At 43.6% G+C, this 18,699-nt stretch overlaps 1 protein-coding gene across 2 annotated transcripts in view; it reads left to right on the top strand.

The window, feature by feature from the left end:
• The first annotated feature begins 2,299 nt into the window (after positions 1-2,299).
• The window catches only part of LOC306708275 (chloride channel protein-like), a 33,130-nt gene continuing 16,730 nt past the window's right edge, over positions 2,300-18,699 (top strand). Inside the window, exons 1-12 of one of the 2 annotated variants that reach the window (XM_079176074.1) lie at positions 2,300-2,432; positions 8,708-9,023; positions 9,123-9,254; positions 9,441-9,569; positions 10,105-10,238; positions 10,360-10,437; positions 10,577-10,655; positions 10,851-10,976; positions 11,746-11,830; positions 12,118-12,219; positions 12,821-12,905; positions 15,442-15,597. In XM_079176074.1, the coding sequence (XP_079032200.1) occupies positions 2,325-2,432; positions 8,708-9,023; positions 9,123-9,254; positions 9,441-9,569; positions 10,105-10,238; positions 10,360-10,437; positions 10,577-10,655; positions 10,851-10,976; positions 11,746-11,830; positions 12,118-12,219; positions 12,821-12,905; positions 15,442-15,597 (1,530 nt within the window). In that variant the 5' untranslated portion in view covers positions 2,300-2,324. The remainder of the gene's footprint in view (positions 2,433-8,707; positions 9,024-9,122; positions 9,255-9,440; positions 9,570-10,104; positions 10,239-10,359; positions 10,438-10,576; positions 10,656-10,850; positions 10,977-11,745; positions 11,831-12,117; positions 12,220-12,820; positions 12,906-15,441; positions 15,598-18,699) is intronic. The other variant, XM_079176075.1, reaches the window with a different exon arrangement.

Raw genomic sequence — 18,699 nt, 5'->3', positions numbered from 1 at the left:
ACAATTAGTTTGTTAAACATTAGCCTCATGTCCCTCACACAGGATTTGTAATGTATTAAACACTCAAGAAATTACCAAATGAAGGTTAAACGTTTCTGAATATACAGTTTCTAAATGAGCAGAGCACAGGTAGAGACCGTGTTGTGTAACAATGAGTCTGTCCTCGCCTCAAAGAGAGACTTTATCTTCTAAAGGTTATCGTCTTGATCCGCCAGATAAAAGCTACAAAGTATAAAGATGAATGAGTTTTTGAAGCTGCTATTGTATTGAAATGTTCAGACAGCTTTTATTTGTTCATGCTGGCAAGATATATATATATATATATATCTACAAATATATATATATAAAAAACAGACTCCAGTGGACTTCTCACTGTTATTGGAGCTGAAAGGCGTGACACTGGCTCTGGGGTGTGTGTGTGTGTGTGTGTGTGTGTGTGTGTGTGTGTGTGTGTGTGTGTGTGTGTGTGTGTGTGTGTGTGTGTGTGTGTGTGTGTGTGTGTGTGTGTGTGTGTGTGTGTGTGTGTGTGTGATCAGTATTGGTGTTGAATAATCATGACTTTTCACCTGCTGTGCTGACACACCCAGACACTGACAGCTCTTTGTTCAGGTTTCTGCACAGCCGCACACACATATTGATGTTCATGCATCTACAACTCAAAGGTTTCCTCTAAAGTTGAAGATTTACTCTTTCGTGCAGGTTTTATTGTGAAACGTCGTTGAGGTTAATTAGCTGTCCATCATACAAACACCACAGATGTCTTTGTTTGTTAGCAAGCTTTGTTTGAGTGAAAGTCTTTCTTCCTCTTCTTGAGAGATTTGGTGCGTAATGTTTGAGCTGATTTTGTGTTTTTGGTTGTTTTGTTTTGGTTCAGAGCTTTTTGCCTTTCCATGTTGTTTTATGTATTTCTTCGCCATGTTCGTCGTCGTTTGGGTTTTGAGAAAGAACGTTTATTGCTGCTGATGTTTCAGAGATGTTGGCTTGTCCTGTGTCTGACTTTGACTCTGATAGGACAGGTTTCTGTGTCTTTGTGTGGGTCTGAAGGCGGGGCACTCCTACACTTGACTGTCTTCACTGCGGATGAACACAAACCAGGCTTTTGGGATTTTTAGCATGACAGATTTACTGCATTCTTGATGTTTGGTAGAACCTAATTAGCACATCCAGGAATGTAGTACCATCTTTTCCCCACGACATAAAACAATCCTGGCCAAAAAAACAGTAATCTTGACCACTGAAAATCCTCTGAGTGACGTCACGGAGAATACTGTAAGGAAGCAAACACCCGAGGCGCGCTGCTGGATCCGTCTCTGTACGTCATTGCACCAGTTTTTCCGATATCAGGAATCAAACGCCGGCCACCCGGGTGAAAAGCAGGACTCACTGTGGGACGTAAGGGACTACGGAAAACTCTTCTGTCATTTAAACTATGAACCAACAACACGTACAGGAATAACATCCGTATCCATTGTAGGAATGGGAACATTTAAAGGTGTATAAGTGTTAATGGCTTTTTTATTGCCAATCTGTCAACAGATTGTAACGTAACTAAACAAGTGAGACCATCTCGGTTGGACTGGGAAAGGATGTGACGAACTTGTGTCCTCCAGAGGGCCTCTCTTCGGCTCCCCTGCAGCACCAACGTTGTGTTAGCTGACGTAACAAAAATACCGTCTTGAGTGGATAAAGTCAGCTAATCATCCAGACTCCCTGGGCTGATCTTTTTTGGAAAATTGGCTCGCTCGTCATTTGCAAATTACTTCATCAGCTAACGTTCCTTGTATGTGCAACAAACTTAAAATAAACTGATTCTGATCACGAGGAAACCAACGTCACGTCCAAGCAGTGTAGCTCAGGGAAATCTAGCAAAACTGTTTCTTGATTCCTTCACTCCCCCTCTTGCCTCCTTTGCACCTATTTCCTAGATGTTGAGCAGTCCTTTGAATCACTTTGAATGTTTTCTTGCTCACTGCAGTGAGGTTGGGGCAGAGGGGGGGAAACCCCAGCTGGAGCTGGTTTACACCATGTCAGAATATGTGTGTGTGTGTGTGTGTGTGTGTGAGAGGGAGGTCCATGCATGTGTGTGTGTGTGTGTGTGTGTGTGTGTGAGGGGGGTCCATGCATGTGTGTGTGTGAGGGAGGTCCATGCATGTGTGTGTGTTTGTGTGTGTGAGAGGGGGGTCCATGCATGTGTATGTCTTTCCCTGTGTGTGTGTGTGTGTAAGTGAGAGAGTGTGTGTGTGTGTGTGTGTGTGTGTGTGTGTGTGTGTGTGTGTGTGTGTGAGTGAGAGAGAGTGTGTGTGTCCTGGCTGGGTGTCCTGGTAATGCTGAGACAGACGGTGAGCTGGTGGGTTTATTTTTGGGTCAGTGACGGTGTGTCAATGGCCGCAGATGCATCGGAAAGGAAGGCTCTGAGATACAAGCAAACCCTGGTCAGTGTCGCTCTCTCGTTCCTCTTGTTCTTTCTCTCTGTTGCTCTTTTCTCTGTCCATCTGTTAATCTCTACGTCAGCCTCTCTCTGTCACGCGTATTGTGTTGCTCCACATTGTCATTCCCTGAATCACTCGTCATTGTCGCGTGACGCACCTGTATTGGCAATGCAAACTACATGTGCACGGATGGAGCCTGTCTGACTTGTTGTGTGTGTGAGCCTGTGAATGAACTGCATTCAGGTGTGTGTGTGCGTGTGTGTGTGTGTGTGTGAGTGAGTTCTAGACATTGTGAAGACCAATTAGTTTTATGTATAACAACAGGGTCACGCACGTGGTCACGCAACAGGTGCTTAGACACCGTGCACCACCTTCACCCCTGATCTTAATATGCACACACATGTGCACACACACACACACACACACACATACGCACATACACACTTTGTCGCTGTCTTGCTGTTTCCTCCTTTTCCAGGCCGACCACCTGTTTGCGACCCTTTCTGCGCCTTGTTTCTCAGGCCTTGGTCTTAACACAACTAAGAATTACTTTAGTCTATGTGTGGCGCAGTCTGAATGTTGTGTGTACGGTGCATGTGTACATCTGTGATTGTGTGTTCACCCGTGTGTGTTGGGTGCTCGCTCCATGTGTGTTGCATCAAAGTGAAACCCGATCGTGCATTTTGCAGGGGTGCTAATCTTCACTATTCATGTAGTTACATGTATGTTTTCGGACATGGCCGTGTGAAGGGTGTCTCAGGAAGGCGTCTCATCTGGAGGATTATCATCACGGATTTGGGATGTTCTGTTGAGGAACCCTTGTTTTAGGGATGTGCGTGCTAGTAGGTCGAAAGGCAATGCAATACAGCAGCCCTTCCTTGTTGTGGGTACGCAGTTTAGATTAAACGGGGTTCTCTGGTGCTGAGCACGGAATATACAAACAAATGCAAAACAGCAGCATGCTGCATCTCAGCCAGAGAGAAAAATACAAATCTGCTTCAGCTGGCAATTTGTATAGTTCACTTTCACGAGTGTTTGCTAATTATTCACACCAGGACTTTGTTTAATCTCAGATGCTAATTGATCTCTTTGTTTAGTTTTCCATATACTCTGAATCTGCACTTGAGGTTTTATTTGTTCACACGACTGAGATGGTAAAAGATATTACAACAGAGCTCAGGGAGGCCACGGTCCTCCTTAATACCACATTATGAATTCTATCAACATTACAGATTACTCTGAGCTCTTAAAACACATTTGAGACAGTTACATTTTTTGAAATAAATATATGTACATATGTGTGTGTATATATGTACATATATGTGTGTGTGTGTGTGTGTGTGTATCTATGTACATATATGTGTGTCTGTGTGTATATGTACATATATTTGAAGCCTCATTCAAGAAACATTCTGCATTTTAGCAATCTTGCAAAGTTCATTTTAGAAATACAGAAACTCTGCTTCCACCCTGAAACAGTTCATTTGTTGTTAATGATGTATTAACCGTATTCCAGGAAGTGCTGAGTCATTTAAGTGTGTGTGTGTGTGTGTGTGTGTGTGTGTATGTGTGTGTGTGTGTGTGTGTGTGCACGTTTGAAGGCCATGCGGGCTGAAGGAAGCCGTATGTTTACACTGTCACTCATCAGAGCTGAGCTATAAACATGAGTGTCGTGTCACTTATTTATTCATTTAATTGTGATTTTGAATGCATTGTGTGTGTGTGTTTGTCTCTGTGTATGTGCGTGTTTGTGTGTTCTTATAATTTGATATCACATTGATAATAAAATTTGAAGTACAAAGAAAACACAATAAATGAGGTATAATAATAATACAAATAGTTCAAAGTCACGTGATCATGTAGAGAATGTATGGAGTCTCTACTTTAGAAGACCTTCATATGATTAGCTTTGTCTTTAAATGACGGTTTATAGCGGCAGACCCTCACGTTTGGCTGCACTCATAGCTCTACTAAGATATTAAGGCGGTTTTAACTAACTTACTGCTGCTCTCCGCTCTCTGAGTCCTGTTAATCAGCACGAGTGAAAAAAGTGAGGAAACAGACGGAGTCGCAGAATGTGATGATGAAAATGGAATCAGCTGTAAAAAGCGCAATTTTTCGGAATTTGCCAAAATGTAGATTGAATTACTGAAAATCAGGGTTTTCCCTGCATGAGCGTTATAAACACTTTTCACTGCATCTAAGCTGAATGAACAGAAAGAAATGCCTCCATGTTTTAGTTTCATTTACGGAGACGCTGCTTCTGTCCTCTGTGTCGATGTTTCCCAGAGATCGAGGCTCAGATCCTCCTCAACACACACACACACACACACACACACACAGTCATGTCAAAGAGGCCCTCTGAGACGGCTAGCGCAATTCACGCTACTCAACTTTAGCCTTGATTTTCCACTCACCAATGATGTTTGGAGCTCCCCAACAAAGAGGCTCGAACCTGTGGGGAGATTTTGGAAAGAAATTATTCGCAATCTGCCCTATAAATGTAATTTGTGTTAGACATCTGCTCTTGAATGGTGCTTTATAAATGTAGTATTTTCATGTGGACATCAAAGGGACGACAACTGGAGTCAATTCTCGCAATGTGACATGTTTGAAAAAACCATCATCGCCATATCGTCATCACTGCATCATCAATGAATGTCTCAAAAGATAAGATACAAGACAATATAATAACAAGACAGGTCTCCATCCAAATGTAATGATGGGATTAAGTTTAAGTATCTTCTCTTGATGATTTACTGGACATTCGGTTAGATGATCTCGTTTACTTTTTCTTTGATCACAGAAGTTTAACATATTTTATTTGGGCCAAACTCTGGAAGGACTGCTTGGAATTTATTTGACAGCTTTGAAGACGTTTTGCTTTGGTTTGCTGTATTAAATTGGCTCGTGGAACTAGCTTCTAAAAATGTCAAACGATACCCAGCTCGGGTTTAGACTGCATAGGTTTCTAAGAGCGAGAAATGAATTCCTTCCATGAGGCGTAGCGCTGTACCTGACCCTCCACTAGCTACATCCACATATTAGCATATCTGCACTGTGTGATATTTAAATCAGAAACTAACTAAATTGTCAGAATATTGGGGAAACTCTGCTCTTTGCTGCGGTCTTTTCCGTTCACACTTCCTCTCTATAAGTCCTTAAGGGACTAAAAGACAGCTGGAAGGACGGAGAGTGAGAGAAATAGGAGAAACTAAAGGAATATGATGAGGCATTGAAAGGTCCACTGATGGTGAGCGAGGCAGAGAGGTGTGGGAACTGTAATGAGGAATATTGGATCACACCGCTACTAAATTTAGCCCTGAGTAGTGTTTCACCGACAGAGAGTAGGGGGCAACGGAGGAAGGAGCTAAGTCATCAGTGCCGAGTAGAGTTTCACCGTTCGAGAGGGAAAACGGGAAGGTGAGGGGGAACGAGGTAAAGCAGCGGGACCGTGGTCGGGATGGATGTCTGACAACATAACATGCTCTGTGGTGGAGCATGCTGGAGCTGCATAGCAGTGAACAGCTGATTGCACTTCCAAACATGCAGCTTTGGTGTCTCAACTAAATCAAATAAGAGACGTTCAATATATGTGCATTTGGAGAAATTATTATGTTTTCACTTTCTTCATAATGTGAAGTTAATAATAGTAATATATGGTCAGCTGACATGCCTCATTACTGAGGCACATTTTACATGATTCATTTTGATGAATATGGATTAAAAAACCACAAATAGTCTTAATAGTTTTCAATGGAATAACAATCATTGCTTATGTGTGTGCATCTCTAAGGCTCTTTCTGTGACGCTGCTTTAGTGGCGTAACGACTGTTACACATGTGATCCACGGATCAATTACACAGTTTAACATACGATCATAATAAGCAAATATTTAGTAAAATATGCGATCAGGACATCGGCATTCATGCTTTTTGTTCGCCGATCTCTGATAATGTTACTTTGTAAACAATCAATCCGTGTTTAAATCAACTGGAGGAGCGCTAGTAACGTTAGCAGCACCGCTAACGGCTAACGAATGAAGGTTATGTTACATTACGATGCCTTCAGGCTCTGCTCAGTGAACATTAGTATTGGGGAGAAGGTAAATCATTACGTTATTATGATGTGTTCACATGTAATCTCGTAAAATATAATGTTGGTGAGAAACTTCAATAAATCCAGTAGTTTGAAGGAACATAAAAAGATATTAGAGATGAATTATGAGCTGTTTACACCAACTCTAGAAATACATCATTAAAACTACTAAACACAAGATTTGTTTTAATCAATACAAATACAATCTTTTATTTCCTTATCATATGAATTGTGTGTTTTTGTGAAGAAACTAAATGACTATAACAAAGTAAAATCATTTATATTTTCTCTCATTTTTCTTTTGTGCTGATCCGATCCGTGAGTTTTATGATCCGTTTCATGACTTCTGCTTTATAACTAGTTGCTTTGCCATTCTAGCCTGTTGGCTAGTTAATAAAGCTGTGAACATGACAAACGTGACAATAATAACTGAAACTGCATGTCGTATGATGTCATTACAGGTCATTTATGACTAATAGATTTGTTCTCCAGATTCAAACTGTGGTGTAGTAAATCTGACAGACATGTTACTCGAGGTGTGATGTTGACAGTGTATCGTGTATCTGCTTTGGGTTTTGGTGAAGGGATAGTTGGCCCCTTTCAATATGTTTGTGTGCACTCTTTGTGTGTAGTGGCCTTGCAGACATGAACCTTAAGGGCAGGTCAGGATAGTCCATGATGAGAAAAATGTGTTTATGTGACGTCGTAGTAAATTAAATGTCAAGTGTATTCACAGATATACCCGACAGTTTGACACAAATCGAGCTCGACGATCTTGGCTGCCCCGAACTAAGCCGACTAGTTGTGACAACTGGTGCGCGGCCAAACACTTTCTGGGTTAAACCGAGTCCACGCTCCAGATTGTCTTTCTACACTGGACATTAACACCGAACTGAATGTCCTGTACCGAACGGATCGGGAAGAACACACTTACTGATCTTTCCCTTGACATGATATGAAGATAGATACGATCGCCGACCCAATCAAAACATCCGCGGCCTCTATTGTTTGAGTCTCTGTTGTGTATCGGCATTCAGTTACAGCGTATTGTGTATTATGCTGCTCAAGTTTCACTGTGCGTTGACTGGCATGTCTTCTCACACAGCATGGCCAGAACTGTATGTAGTGTGTGTGTGCGTGTGTGTGTGTGTGTGTGTGTGTTAATCCATCCATCAATCTGTCCGTCCGTGAACCTGCTAAATTAGAAGCTGTTGAAAGGCGACTGCACGGACATCCAACGTGTCAGCACCAGATGTGACTTATCAGCTTGTCAGTTGTATTCCTGGAGTTCTATTGTCTGCTGTTGATGTACCACGAATATATATATATATATATATATGAAGTATAATATTTAGGGTAGACTACTGAACTATTAGACCCTGCTTCAGTGGTGTAGATATAGAAATACTTTGTGATGAATTGTGGTTGTGAGAAGAGGGAATACGAAAATGATTTTAGGTTCTGCGTTGACAAAAAGTATAGCCGTCGCACAGTTAGAATCTTTATATTTGTATTTATGTGTATAAAATGTATCAACATGAAATTTGAAGTATACTCTTTAACGCTTAGATTTGAACCTTTATGTCTCTATTGACCACTGGTGTCTTGACATCATAATGTTTCATGTTGCTGTAGGTGTCAAGAGGACTTTACACTTCATATAATTTCCATAAGATTACCCAAACACCTGTGTTCCCAGTAGAAGCGCTAGGCAGGTTGTAGGTGTGAATATACAACAGTAAGAAGTGTGTGTGTGTGTGTGTGTGTGTGATATCTTATGATTAAATAAAAGGATGAGACAATTGCAAGAGGGCCTCTCCCACTGAAAGAGATGTTTGTGCCAGAGAGCGAGAGAGAGAGATGAGAATTGATCTCTTCCCCAGATGTCCCTGGCAGTTTTCATGGCGTCTGTCCAGAGGTGATAAATCCTGAGGCAGAGCCCATTAGAGCTGTTTGGGTCAACACGTGGTCACGTCTATTTTTAAAAAGGGACCCTTCTCTGCCAGGCGCTATCACAATCTACATTCTCTCCTTCTCAGGATCTACCTGAACATGTTTATGTCTCAGGAATTAAAAGCCAGATATTTGTTGGATTTCTTCTCTTCTGTACTGATGGATTAATTGGTTCACTGATTGATTTATTGATTGATTGATTGATTGATTGATTGATTGATTGACAGCTCTATGGGGAGTACCAAGAGAACCAAGGAGGCTCCGGCAGACGGGAGGCCACGCGCCTGCTGACGGAGAGACAGATCAAGAAACATGGCAACCATCACCGCAGCCATGGCAGGGGACGCCACGGCCGGCGTGGCCCCGGTCAGAACGGATGCCACAGCCGACACCAGTACGGCGGCTTCCACAGCAGGCAGAGGAACAGGCGCCAGTCCAACATGGAGGCGGAGGGCGACGAGCAAGATGAGCAAGACGAGCAATCGGCTAAACCCGACCTCACGTCGTCTATGAAGAAGAGACGGTCCTACTCCAAATGTAGAGGTGAGCAAGAGATGGGATTAAAAAGAATAAAAAAAGGTAAGTACATGGATGGATTCCTTATTATTCCTTTGTTGTTTTGTGGTGTTTTGGTTTTGTCAGACTGCATCGCACGGGTGCAGAGATTCCTTGTGACCCGGTTGGGAGAAGACTGGATCTTCCTCGTTCTGCTGGGCATCACAATGGCGCTGGTCAGCTGGACAATGGACTACGCCAGCGCAAAGAGCCTGCAAGGTAGGGACTACAGGGCCCATAATGCATTGCAGAATCTGTGAAAGTAAAGCAAAGGCTGGTGCAATATAGATCAGATATTTGCATCTTCCGCTCTGAATTTTCTCTTCTTTTCAATCCATCGTTGTTTTGATCTTCCTTTCCTCTTGTCTCTTCCTCCCTTTCTCCCTCCCTCCTTTCCTCCTTCAGCCTATAAATGGATCTATGGGGAGCTGAGGTGGAACATCCCTCTGCAGTATCTGGCCTGGGTTACATATCCCCTGATCTTCATCCTGTTCTCCTCCCTCTTCTGTCACCTGGTCGCGCCTCAAGCCATCGGTCGGTTTCCTCGTGGCTTCGTTCACTCAGAATGTCTCTTTGAGATGTAATCCGCTGCATATTAGACAATATATACATTTAAATTCTGTCTGCAACATCACATACTGGATGAAAAGTCCTCTCGGCTCATCAGTGAAGTCGGATCCTGTAACGTTTGATTGGGGACCCTGTGGAGTCCCTTTAGGGTGCATGATTACCTCGCTCATCTTTCCACATTGTCTCATTCCTTTTGTCACGTGAGGAAATTACTCATCATTTTTCTCTGCAAAGCAAGAAGAAATGTTTTGGAAATGACACTATCCAGAGTAGAAAAACATCAACAAACAAGCAAGGTGTGGCTTCACTAAGCTAGACTTTTATGGTTATGGAAGTGCTTTGAATGGCTGCTAATTTACAGCCGCTCCGGAGTCAATTGGACGTTTTTCGATTAAAACCATGATGTACTAATGTGAGACACATTTCTTCTTCTTTAATTCAAACCTCTTTGTCCCCGTCCCTCCTAAACGACCTCTGTTCCACCTTATATCTCTCTCAGGTTCTGGCATCCCAGAGCTGAAGACCATCCTGAGAGGTGTGGTGCTCAAGGAATATTTAACTCTCAGGGCCTTTGTCGCTAAAGTCATCGGTCTGACTGCTGCCCTGGGCAGCGGGATGCCCGTGGGCAAAGAGGTGGGCGATCCAGATATTAACTCCGATCACCAGCACCTGTGGTTTTGCGGTTTCTCGTGCTCTACACACAACCGCTGCCTGATTTTAATCTTCCTGTTTTGTGCTCGTCTCCGTCTCTCAGGGTCCATTCGTTCACATCGCTAGCATCTGTGCTGCAGTTCTCAGCAGGTTCATGTCCTTCCTTTCAGGAGCTTATCAGGTAAGCTGATGTCAGGAAAGATTCTCATGTACGTGACGCTTTTTATTGTGATTGTAAAAAATAAAAGAATGTCTCTGAGATATTCCTCATCTATACGTCGTCTCTCTTTTGTCTCAACCCTTCCGCTCTGGATCAGTAGAATCCGTACTGCTATACGGACATCCTGACAGTGGGCTGTGCTGTCGGGGTCGGCTGCTGCTTTGGTACTCCACTTGGAGGTACACAGTCTTTCCTCTTTGTCTCTCTCATTTAACGTATACTGTGTGGACTCAGGAGACTGAAATTTGGGCTTTAGGGAACTTAAATTATCCACAAATGTTGCCATTTTACAGGAAACACAAGATTGTTATCTGTGGCTTTGTGCATATTGTTTTAGTCTCTGTTTCCTTTTCTCTGTTTTCATTCTCTACCAGGTGTGCTCTTCAGTATCGAGGTAACGTCCACGTACTTCGCTGTGAGAAACTACTGGAGAGGATACTTTGCTGCTACATTCAGTGCCTTCATATTCAGAGTCTTATCCGTGTTCAACAAAGACGCAGGTACCGATAGGAGAAAACATATTTATTAAGATATTGACTGTCTTTCAAATTGTGCAAGTTGTGTTGGTGTGTGAGATGCTGCACAATATTACGTCACGTTCTCTTCATCAAACATGCACTAGAGGGCACCCTCACTGCAATAATTAACGCCAAGCCGACGCTTCTTTTAAGTGACACTGACTTGCTTTTCCGCTAGTTGGTGTTCTCCACCATGTGGCAGCAGGACATTTTAATTCCTCAATCAGGGGACTTAAGTGTCTCATAAGAATATAAATTATAATACTTGATTCTCAATCTGTGTGTGCGTCTTACTGCTTACTAAATTAAATATGTCATTATCAGCAGACTGTTCACACTGCAGTAAACATCACATGACTGTATGGTTCAAGTGTAAATCAACTTTCCCTCTTCCACTCAAATTTATATTTTCCTTTATTATTTTAAGGCAAATTAAGATTATTAAATTTTTCTGTGTTAAATACGTTTTCTTCAGAATATTATACACACGAGCTCCCACGCTTTTCCTCTGAACTCTACCTTTAATGTCACTCGCCATCATTCATCATCAATTAATCCAAACAGTTAATTACTTTAAATGCCTGCGGTGCGGACAGTCTGAAGAGCCGCAATGCATTGTGGGTCGGTTGAGTTTGTCCAGTGAGCTCACGTCTCATTCTCAGAAATTGTTGCTAATCTCGTAAACATCCTGGCATTTCTCACATACACACACATGTGTGAATGTCACCTGTGCCTTCTCTTTGTCTTCCAGTAACCATCACTGCTCTGTTCAGGACAAACTTCCGCATGGACTTCCCGTTTGACCTGCAGGAGCTGCCGGCCTTCGCCATCATTGGGTGAGCGACTGTAAAAACTGAGACAAAGATGTGTGTGTGTGAGTGTGTGAGTGTGTGTGTGTGTGTGTGTGTCTCCAAACTTCCCAGTGGACAAGATATAAAATGTTAATAAGTCAAACTTTATGCAAATGTAGCATTTAAAACACGGAGAATCCAATTATTAGTTCAGCATTCACCTCGGGGGAGGAGAGAGAGAGAGAGAGAGAGAGAGAGAGAGAGAGAGAGAGAACACACAGGTGTGACAAATGAACTTAACTCGGCTAATGTGAAGTTCTTTGTTTGTGCAGGATCTCCTGTGGGTTCTTGGGGGCCTTCTTCGTCTATCTCAACAGACAGGTGGTGTTGTTCATGAGACGACCCAACGCCATGACCCGCTTCCTCACCAAACAGTGAGTCTCTGAGTGTAATCTCAAAGGTTTGAGGATGCTACGGTGTGGAATCTACATACAGAATGAATATGTTTAAAAGGGGCTATTGATCGAATGCGTCTGTTAGACTCTCCGCTCTCCCCTTCCACTGCATTCAGGTCATAACATGGTTGAGTGGAGTGAGACTAAATATTATCTATATATCTCGGTGACTTTTTGCAGATGTTGTATTAAAATTCATGTTATCTGTGGTAATCTAGTTTTAGGTAGATGTTAGAAGCGCCAACCAAACGTCAGATATCTGCCACAAAGATTAAAAAAAGCATTCACTTCAGACACGTCAACACATTTAAAATGATTAATTCACAATCATAATAATTAGGGATGCGTTGACACCAGTACCGGGTCCGATACTGTGCACAAGATATTGCGATGCTGCGCTTTATCGATTGTTTTTCCCAACCCGAGTAAGTATCGACCTGCTATTCCCAGATCGTAGGTTTACATGTTGTCGTATGTAGAAGTAAGTGCATTTGTTCATTATGTTTTTGTGCTTTCTGTGGTTTTATTTACAGATGATTACTAAAGTTTGTTTCATTAACGAACCTTTTTTTCCGCCCAGCCGGCTGATTTTTCCTGCTGTGGTAACGCTCGTCATCTCCACGCTGACCTTCCCGCCCGGCTTCGGACAGTTCATGGCAGGAGAGGTCAGAGCTCATATCTTGTTCTCCCGCCTTTCACTCATGTAAACAAGACGGAGTACACGGCGCGTACATCTGTCTGTACCTGCAGGCAATGCTGACAGCAGACAAACAGCTGAAACAAACAAAGCCAGCAGGAAATGAAGGGCAACCCCACGAAAGAGCAGCGGTAGCTCGTTTACATGTTTAAAACACTACTAACAGATATTTATGGACCTGCTTCAAAACAATGAAGAACAAATCCATCTACAGGCCATGATGTTCATAACCACAAAGCTAAATCCAACAATCCTTTAGATCTTTCGTCTCTTTGGATTCCACAACGTATCATTGGGACCAGCAGATTTAATCAATACAATATAATATATATAATATAAGCCTGGTGCGTCCCCTTTGTGCAGATTGAAATTCAACATTTTCAAACTGTGACCTCTTGGTGCCACAGACATGAATGCTGTTCAAATCTGCATATCTATTTCTGAGTATTTGGCAAAGCGTGACAGCAGGTTAGATGAAGGGCGACACCCTAATGTTTTTAATAATTGTAATTATGCCCGAGTTATTAAGATATATCACGGTATTTACAAACCCTGATGGTATCATTTTTAATACATTAAGTCATAATGAGATACTGTTTCAGGGTTTCCTCAAATGTTTAGCCCAGCAAAAAATATATATTTTAATGTATTCTGAAGATGTTTTTTGAGACTAATACGTGTTATATAAATAGGAAACTCCTTTGAAGAGTAACTCAGTGTGTAGGTAGTGTAAGTAACGTGAGAGAGAGACTAGACGAGCATATCCTCCGACTTTCCTTTTTAATACGCAAGTAAAGACAATATACCGTAAACCCCGGTGAAATGTCAGGAAGGTTTAAAAAAAGAAATACCAGCCAAAACCTAATTGGGATTAACATTGTAGATGTGAGCCGTGACCTCTGTTGAACCAAACGTAGATCTGTGCCTGTGTATTCTGAACACCGTCAGCTGATGAACGTGCCCACGTGGCCTCACTGTGACGTCAGATGTCCGTGTTTCTACGTGAAGCTCCGCGCTTCTGTGCTGCGTCTGCAAACAGTTCAAGGTGAAAGCTCAGACGGCCACGTTCAGTATCAACAGCTAGCTGAGAGCTAATCATGTGTTTCACAGGCGCTCAGAATAGACCACTTAGTGTGAACCAGGTGTGTGTGTGTGTGTGTGTTATATGCTGTTTTAAGAGCACACGTATCTGTGTGCATATGTCAGTCAGCAACGCCTGAACATGTTCTTTCACACCCGCATTGTATAAATGTCTCGCACCTTTTCTAACAAACTAACAGCGTCGTTTCAACACAGCAGGGCATTGAAGTGATATCTAAATTTAAAAAAAAAAAGTCACTTAAGAAAATAAATCAGTTTGACAGACAGCCCCCCCCCCCCCCCCCCCCCCCCCCCCCCCACACACACCTCTCCTTGAAAGCGTATATATAGCTTTTAGGGAATGAAATCCTTCCAGAGGCAGCGGCACAATGAGAGGAGATTAAAAAGCTCGATGGGTTGTGAACCAGACGTGAACCCACAACTTCAAAAAAAAAGCCTCTTATTACCTCCTGCTCCGCGGGAGCCGATCCTCCACATCCACACTCGCGCTGAACGATGAAGTTCGGAGGCCTCGATTGAACCCCCGAGTTCGAGCAGCGGGAGAAAAATCGGAGTGACGTCGGTGTTGTTTCCCCCCCCCGCGGCGGCGTTCTGCAGATGCAGGGTTTTTGTGCTGCAATTTGTTCCCGTGAGCAAAAATTCCGAGGCGTCTATGCAAATGTGGTGCAAAAAGGGTTGAAGTGAATTAGTCATTCATGAGTCATCTAAAGAGAGCTCGTCATTGGACGAGGCCGCCCGTACCCGTCCGCTTCCTGGATGACTTCCTGCCTGCTTGTCCCACTTGACTTTCTTCCTCCCTTCACTTTTTTTTGCCTTTGCTCTCTTTCCTTTTCTCGTTCATTCTCCTCTTTCATCCGTTTCCTCCTTGTCTCTTTCCTCTTTTTTGTTAAACTTCATCCCTCCTTCCACCCATTATCTCCTTTTTATCATGCCCTGCTTCCTTTCCTTATTCTCTCTATCTGTCCTTCTCTCTTCTTCTTCTCCCCCACCCGTCATTATCCTACACTTCCTCCCTTCAATCCATCTTTCTCCCCGTCTCTCTGTTCACCTTCTTCCCTTTTTTATCCCTCTCCCATCCTTCTTTCTCTTTCCATGCTCCCCCTTTTTTGGTCTTCAGTTTCCTTTATGCATCCTCATCTTTATCCTCTTTCCCTCCTCTCTCTGTATTTCCCTTCTAATTCCCTCTTTACCTCCACCCTTTCTCCCATTTGACCTTCTTTTTGCTACTTCTCTTACCATTCTTGTTTTCTCCCCCCCTTCTTTTGCCCTGTCTGTCCATATCTCTTCAATTTATCCCACTCCCTCCTCCACACTCACAACCTTCCCTCCATACTCTCTGCCCTCATGCCTTCTTCCCTCTTCTTTTACTTCCTTTCCGCCCCTCTCCTCCTCCCCCTCTCCAGCTGATGCCAAGGGAGTGCATCAACTCCCTGTTCGACAACTTTACGTGGACAAAGATTTCGGAATCTCCTCCTCCGGTCGGTCTGGGTCTTTCTGCCGCCTGGCTGCACCCTGATGTCAGTGTCTTCCTCACCCTGCTGCTCTTCTTATTCATGAAGGTCTGTGGCTGCTGGAAAATGTGTGTGTGTGTGTGTGTGTCATTGTTTCTTTATTTAGATAATGCATGAGTGTGTATGGCTGTGTGTGTGTGTGTGTGTGTGTGTGTGTGTGTGTGTGTGTGTGTGTGTGTGTGTGTGTGTGTGTGTGTGGGGCTGGCTCCACCTGACGTCAGCATTTTCGTCATCATCCTCTTCTTCATTAGGGACATTTGTTGCGGGCCGCTCATGTTGTGTGTTGGTGACAGGGACATCTGTGTGTGTAGGTGTGTGTGTGTGTGTGTGTGTGTGTGTGTGTGTGTGTGTGTGTGTGTGTGTGTGTGTGTGTCCTTCCTCCTTTTCCTCCTGTCCAAGGTCAACAGTGCTGGCAAGCTGCCAGCAGCTCTAGCATTCTTATGTTTTCTTGAAAGCAGCTGCACACACACACACACACACACACACACACCCTGGAGAGTTACATTTCTTTCTATCTCGGTTGTAATTTGCATCGACATGAACACCGATCTGGTGTTGACTGTGGAGCTGCAGAAAGTTGATGCAACTGTCTGTAAAAAAACATCCCACAGTGTGCAAATAATCACTCGCACACCGCGACCAAACCCAAACAATCACAGCAGCATCAGGCGACTAATGGGTTCAAATATAGCGAAGCGGCGTGATGTCGCTTGTAGCGTCAGTTACAAAAAACTGATATGATGATGCACAACCCGTCAGCTAGTCTAGCAGGACTCGTATGGTCGGCGTGACGTCCGCTCCCAACAGCAGGAACGGCCTCCGCCCATACAAATGAACAGGCGGTGTCATTAACATTCAGACAGTGTCGGAGGAGAGGACCTCATCCAAAAGCAGCCTGATGATGACCCGATCGGAATATAGCTGAGGATTATTACACCTCATCCAAAGACTCAAACAGAGAAAGAGCAGCGACATTAACAGCAGCACGCTTCACCGTCAATTAATGAGCAGCCGCGTTCAACAATATGCAGCAGTGAGTTGTTTCTGGTCTCTGCCTGCATAAAATAAAGTCCTGTGATGATTACGACACACGAGTTTGCTCGGGTCCTCTCAAGTATAAGACGTGTTGACAAACGGACTCAAGACTCATGGGGACGAAGTGGGACCCGAACACACCCAATGAAACTGAATATAAGTTGGTCTTTAATATTAGTAACTAAGTAAACCTGTGGAGGTCCCCCTGGCAGTTTGAAAGTAAAGCGGTTAAGTTGTCATCAGGGAAATTACTAGTAAATAATTTCCCTGATATTTAAACTGATCATTGATTCATAGCATGCTATGCTGCTGGCTTTAGTCTGTAGCATACGTGCTGGTTAGCTAGATAGCTAGTAAGGAAGCATCAGTGTGCTGCTGGCCAATCAGGAGAGAACCAGACTGACGAACGAGCCTGCGTGCACCCAAACCAAAGCTATCCGTTTAACTTGACTTGCAATCAAAACAGAAAACGCGTCTCCAAAAATGAAAGCTGTTTTGAAGGCAGAGGGCAGCCCTCCTCCCGTTTAGCCTCTTGATATCTGCACCGCTTTGCCTTCTGGGCAATCTGTCCACCCCCCCCCCCCCCAGTAATGATCTTCCTCCGTGACCAGAGCCTCCCGAGTTACAGACAGTCTGGTCTCTAAATACTCTGCGTCCTGACCCGCCTACAGTCTGTTGGCTGCTGCAGAGAAACCGCACCAAGCTGTTGCCGCCTCCTGTTTGATGAAAACACGCAGCTTCAGTGAGGAAGTTTGAAACTGGACAAAGCAGATTACGTTTCCCAGCAAATACAACAGCAAACTTTTCAGTTCAGAAGCCACATTACACAATGTTCTGTTCACACTAGTATTTTCATGGCGGTCTTTCTCAATATCTGACCAACATCATCGGTCAGCGCCGTCGGGTTCCTTCTGCTGAGTAAAACCACTAAGACGTCTGGATTGAACTGGTCTTTCTTGGGATTCACAACTGGAGACAAACCGGTAAAGCTCAGATTCTCCCAGCACCAGTAACAGCTGTCACATAGTTTTGACCAGAGCAATGAACATTTAATAGAATGATCATGTTTAAGCATTCAAAATGGTCCTCGATCCACTCTCTGTTATAAGATTTCCAAAATTACGCAGAAGAACATTTGCCTCTTTAGAGTTAACCTCAGTCTGCTTTTTTTCCTGTATTGTCTAAAGTCAGATTAGGCAGAAATGCCATATTACCTCATCCTATCAACAGATTTATTGGTTTAGTCGTGGTGTTTCTCAGTTGAGCAGAGCGGCTCCCTGCAGTGAAAACTTAATTCTACCAAAACTGAGAGCAGCTGGCTCGTAGAAGTCTCACAAACAAACACTCTGAGTTCTTCTGCTTTCCCGGCGCCTTCTGCTGCTGTCAGCATCTTTCTCATAGTCATAGTCGAGCTCACAGTCTGGAGCGTTCCCCGTCTCCCTTTGTCCCACACATGATTTCTCTTATTTACATGGTGAATATTAGGGCATGTTTTACATTGGAAGGACCAGACTGGCTGAAAAAATGAGGTAAAATTAGCTCATTCTCCAGGTCGTGGTGCAGGCTAAGAATCCCGAACGGAATCCACCGGAACAAGGTGTTGTGGGACCAGTTCTAGTCGAATGCTATTGTGTATCAGAATGTACCGTAATCTAAACTCCAACAGGAAGGAGAGGTTGTTTCATAGGATAGCAGGACAGCGTCAGAGGGGCGCTCATCTTCATACTGTGGTGGAACAGGAAGTTTATTCTATGTGGATAAATATCTGTGGAGGATAAAAGACTATTATTAGTCTGGAGTTTGCCTCCAACTCCAACAGCTCAAACTCGGGTTCGGACAAACAAACCCACTGGGTGAGAGATGTGCTGTGCCTTACAAATGTTTTCACACAGCTTGGCGTTTTTTTTCCTATGAGGACATTAGAGGCAACGAAGAGACCAAAGATAACCCTGAAAAGGAGCTCAACAGCAGAGATAGGAGCACTTTAAGCCGTACACTCCACAGAGCGGGGCTTCATGGAAGAGTGACCAGAAAAAAGACTTTCCTTCAAGAAAGTTTGGAGTTTCCCACGTGTCTCCTTCCAGCTCCTTCAGGGTTATCGTTGGTCTCTTCGTG

The sequence above is a fragment of the Pholis gunnellus genome (assembly GCF_910591455.1).
Source record: "Pholis gunnellus genome assembly, chromosome: 16".
Taxonomy (NCBI): domain Eukaryota; kingdom Metazoa; phylum Chordata; class Actinopteri; order Perciformes; family Pholidae; genus Pholis; species Pholis gunnellus.
This window is presented reverse-complemented; position numbering and strand designations above follow the sequence as displayed.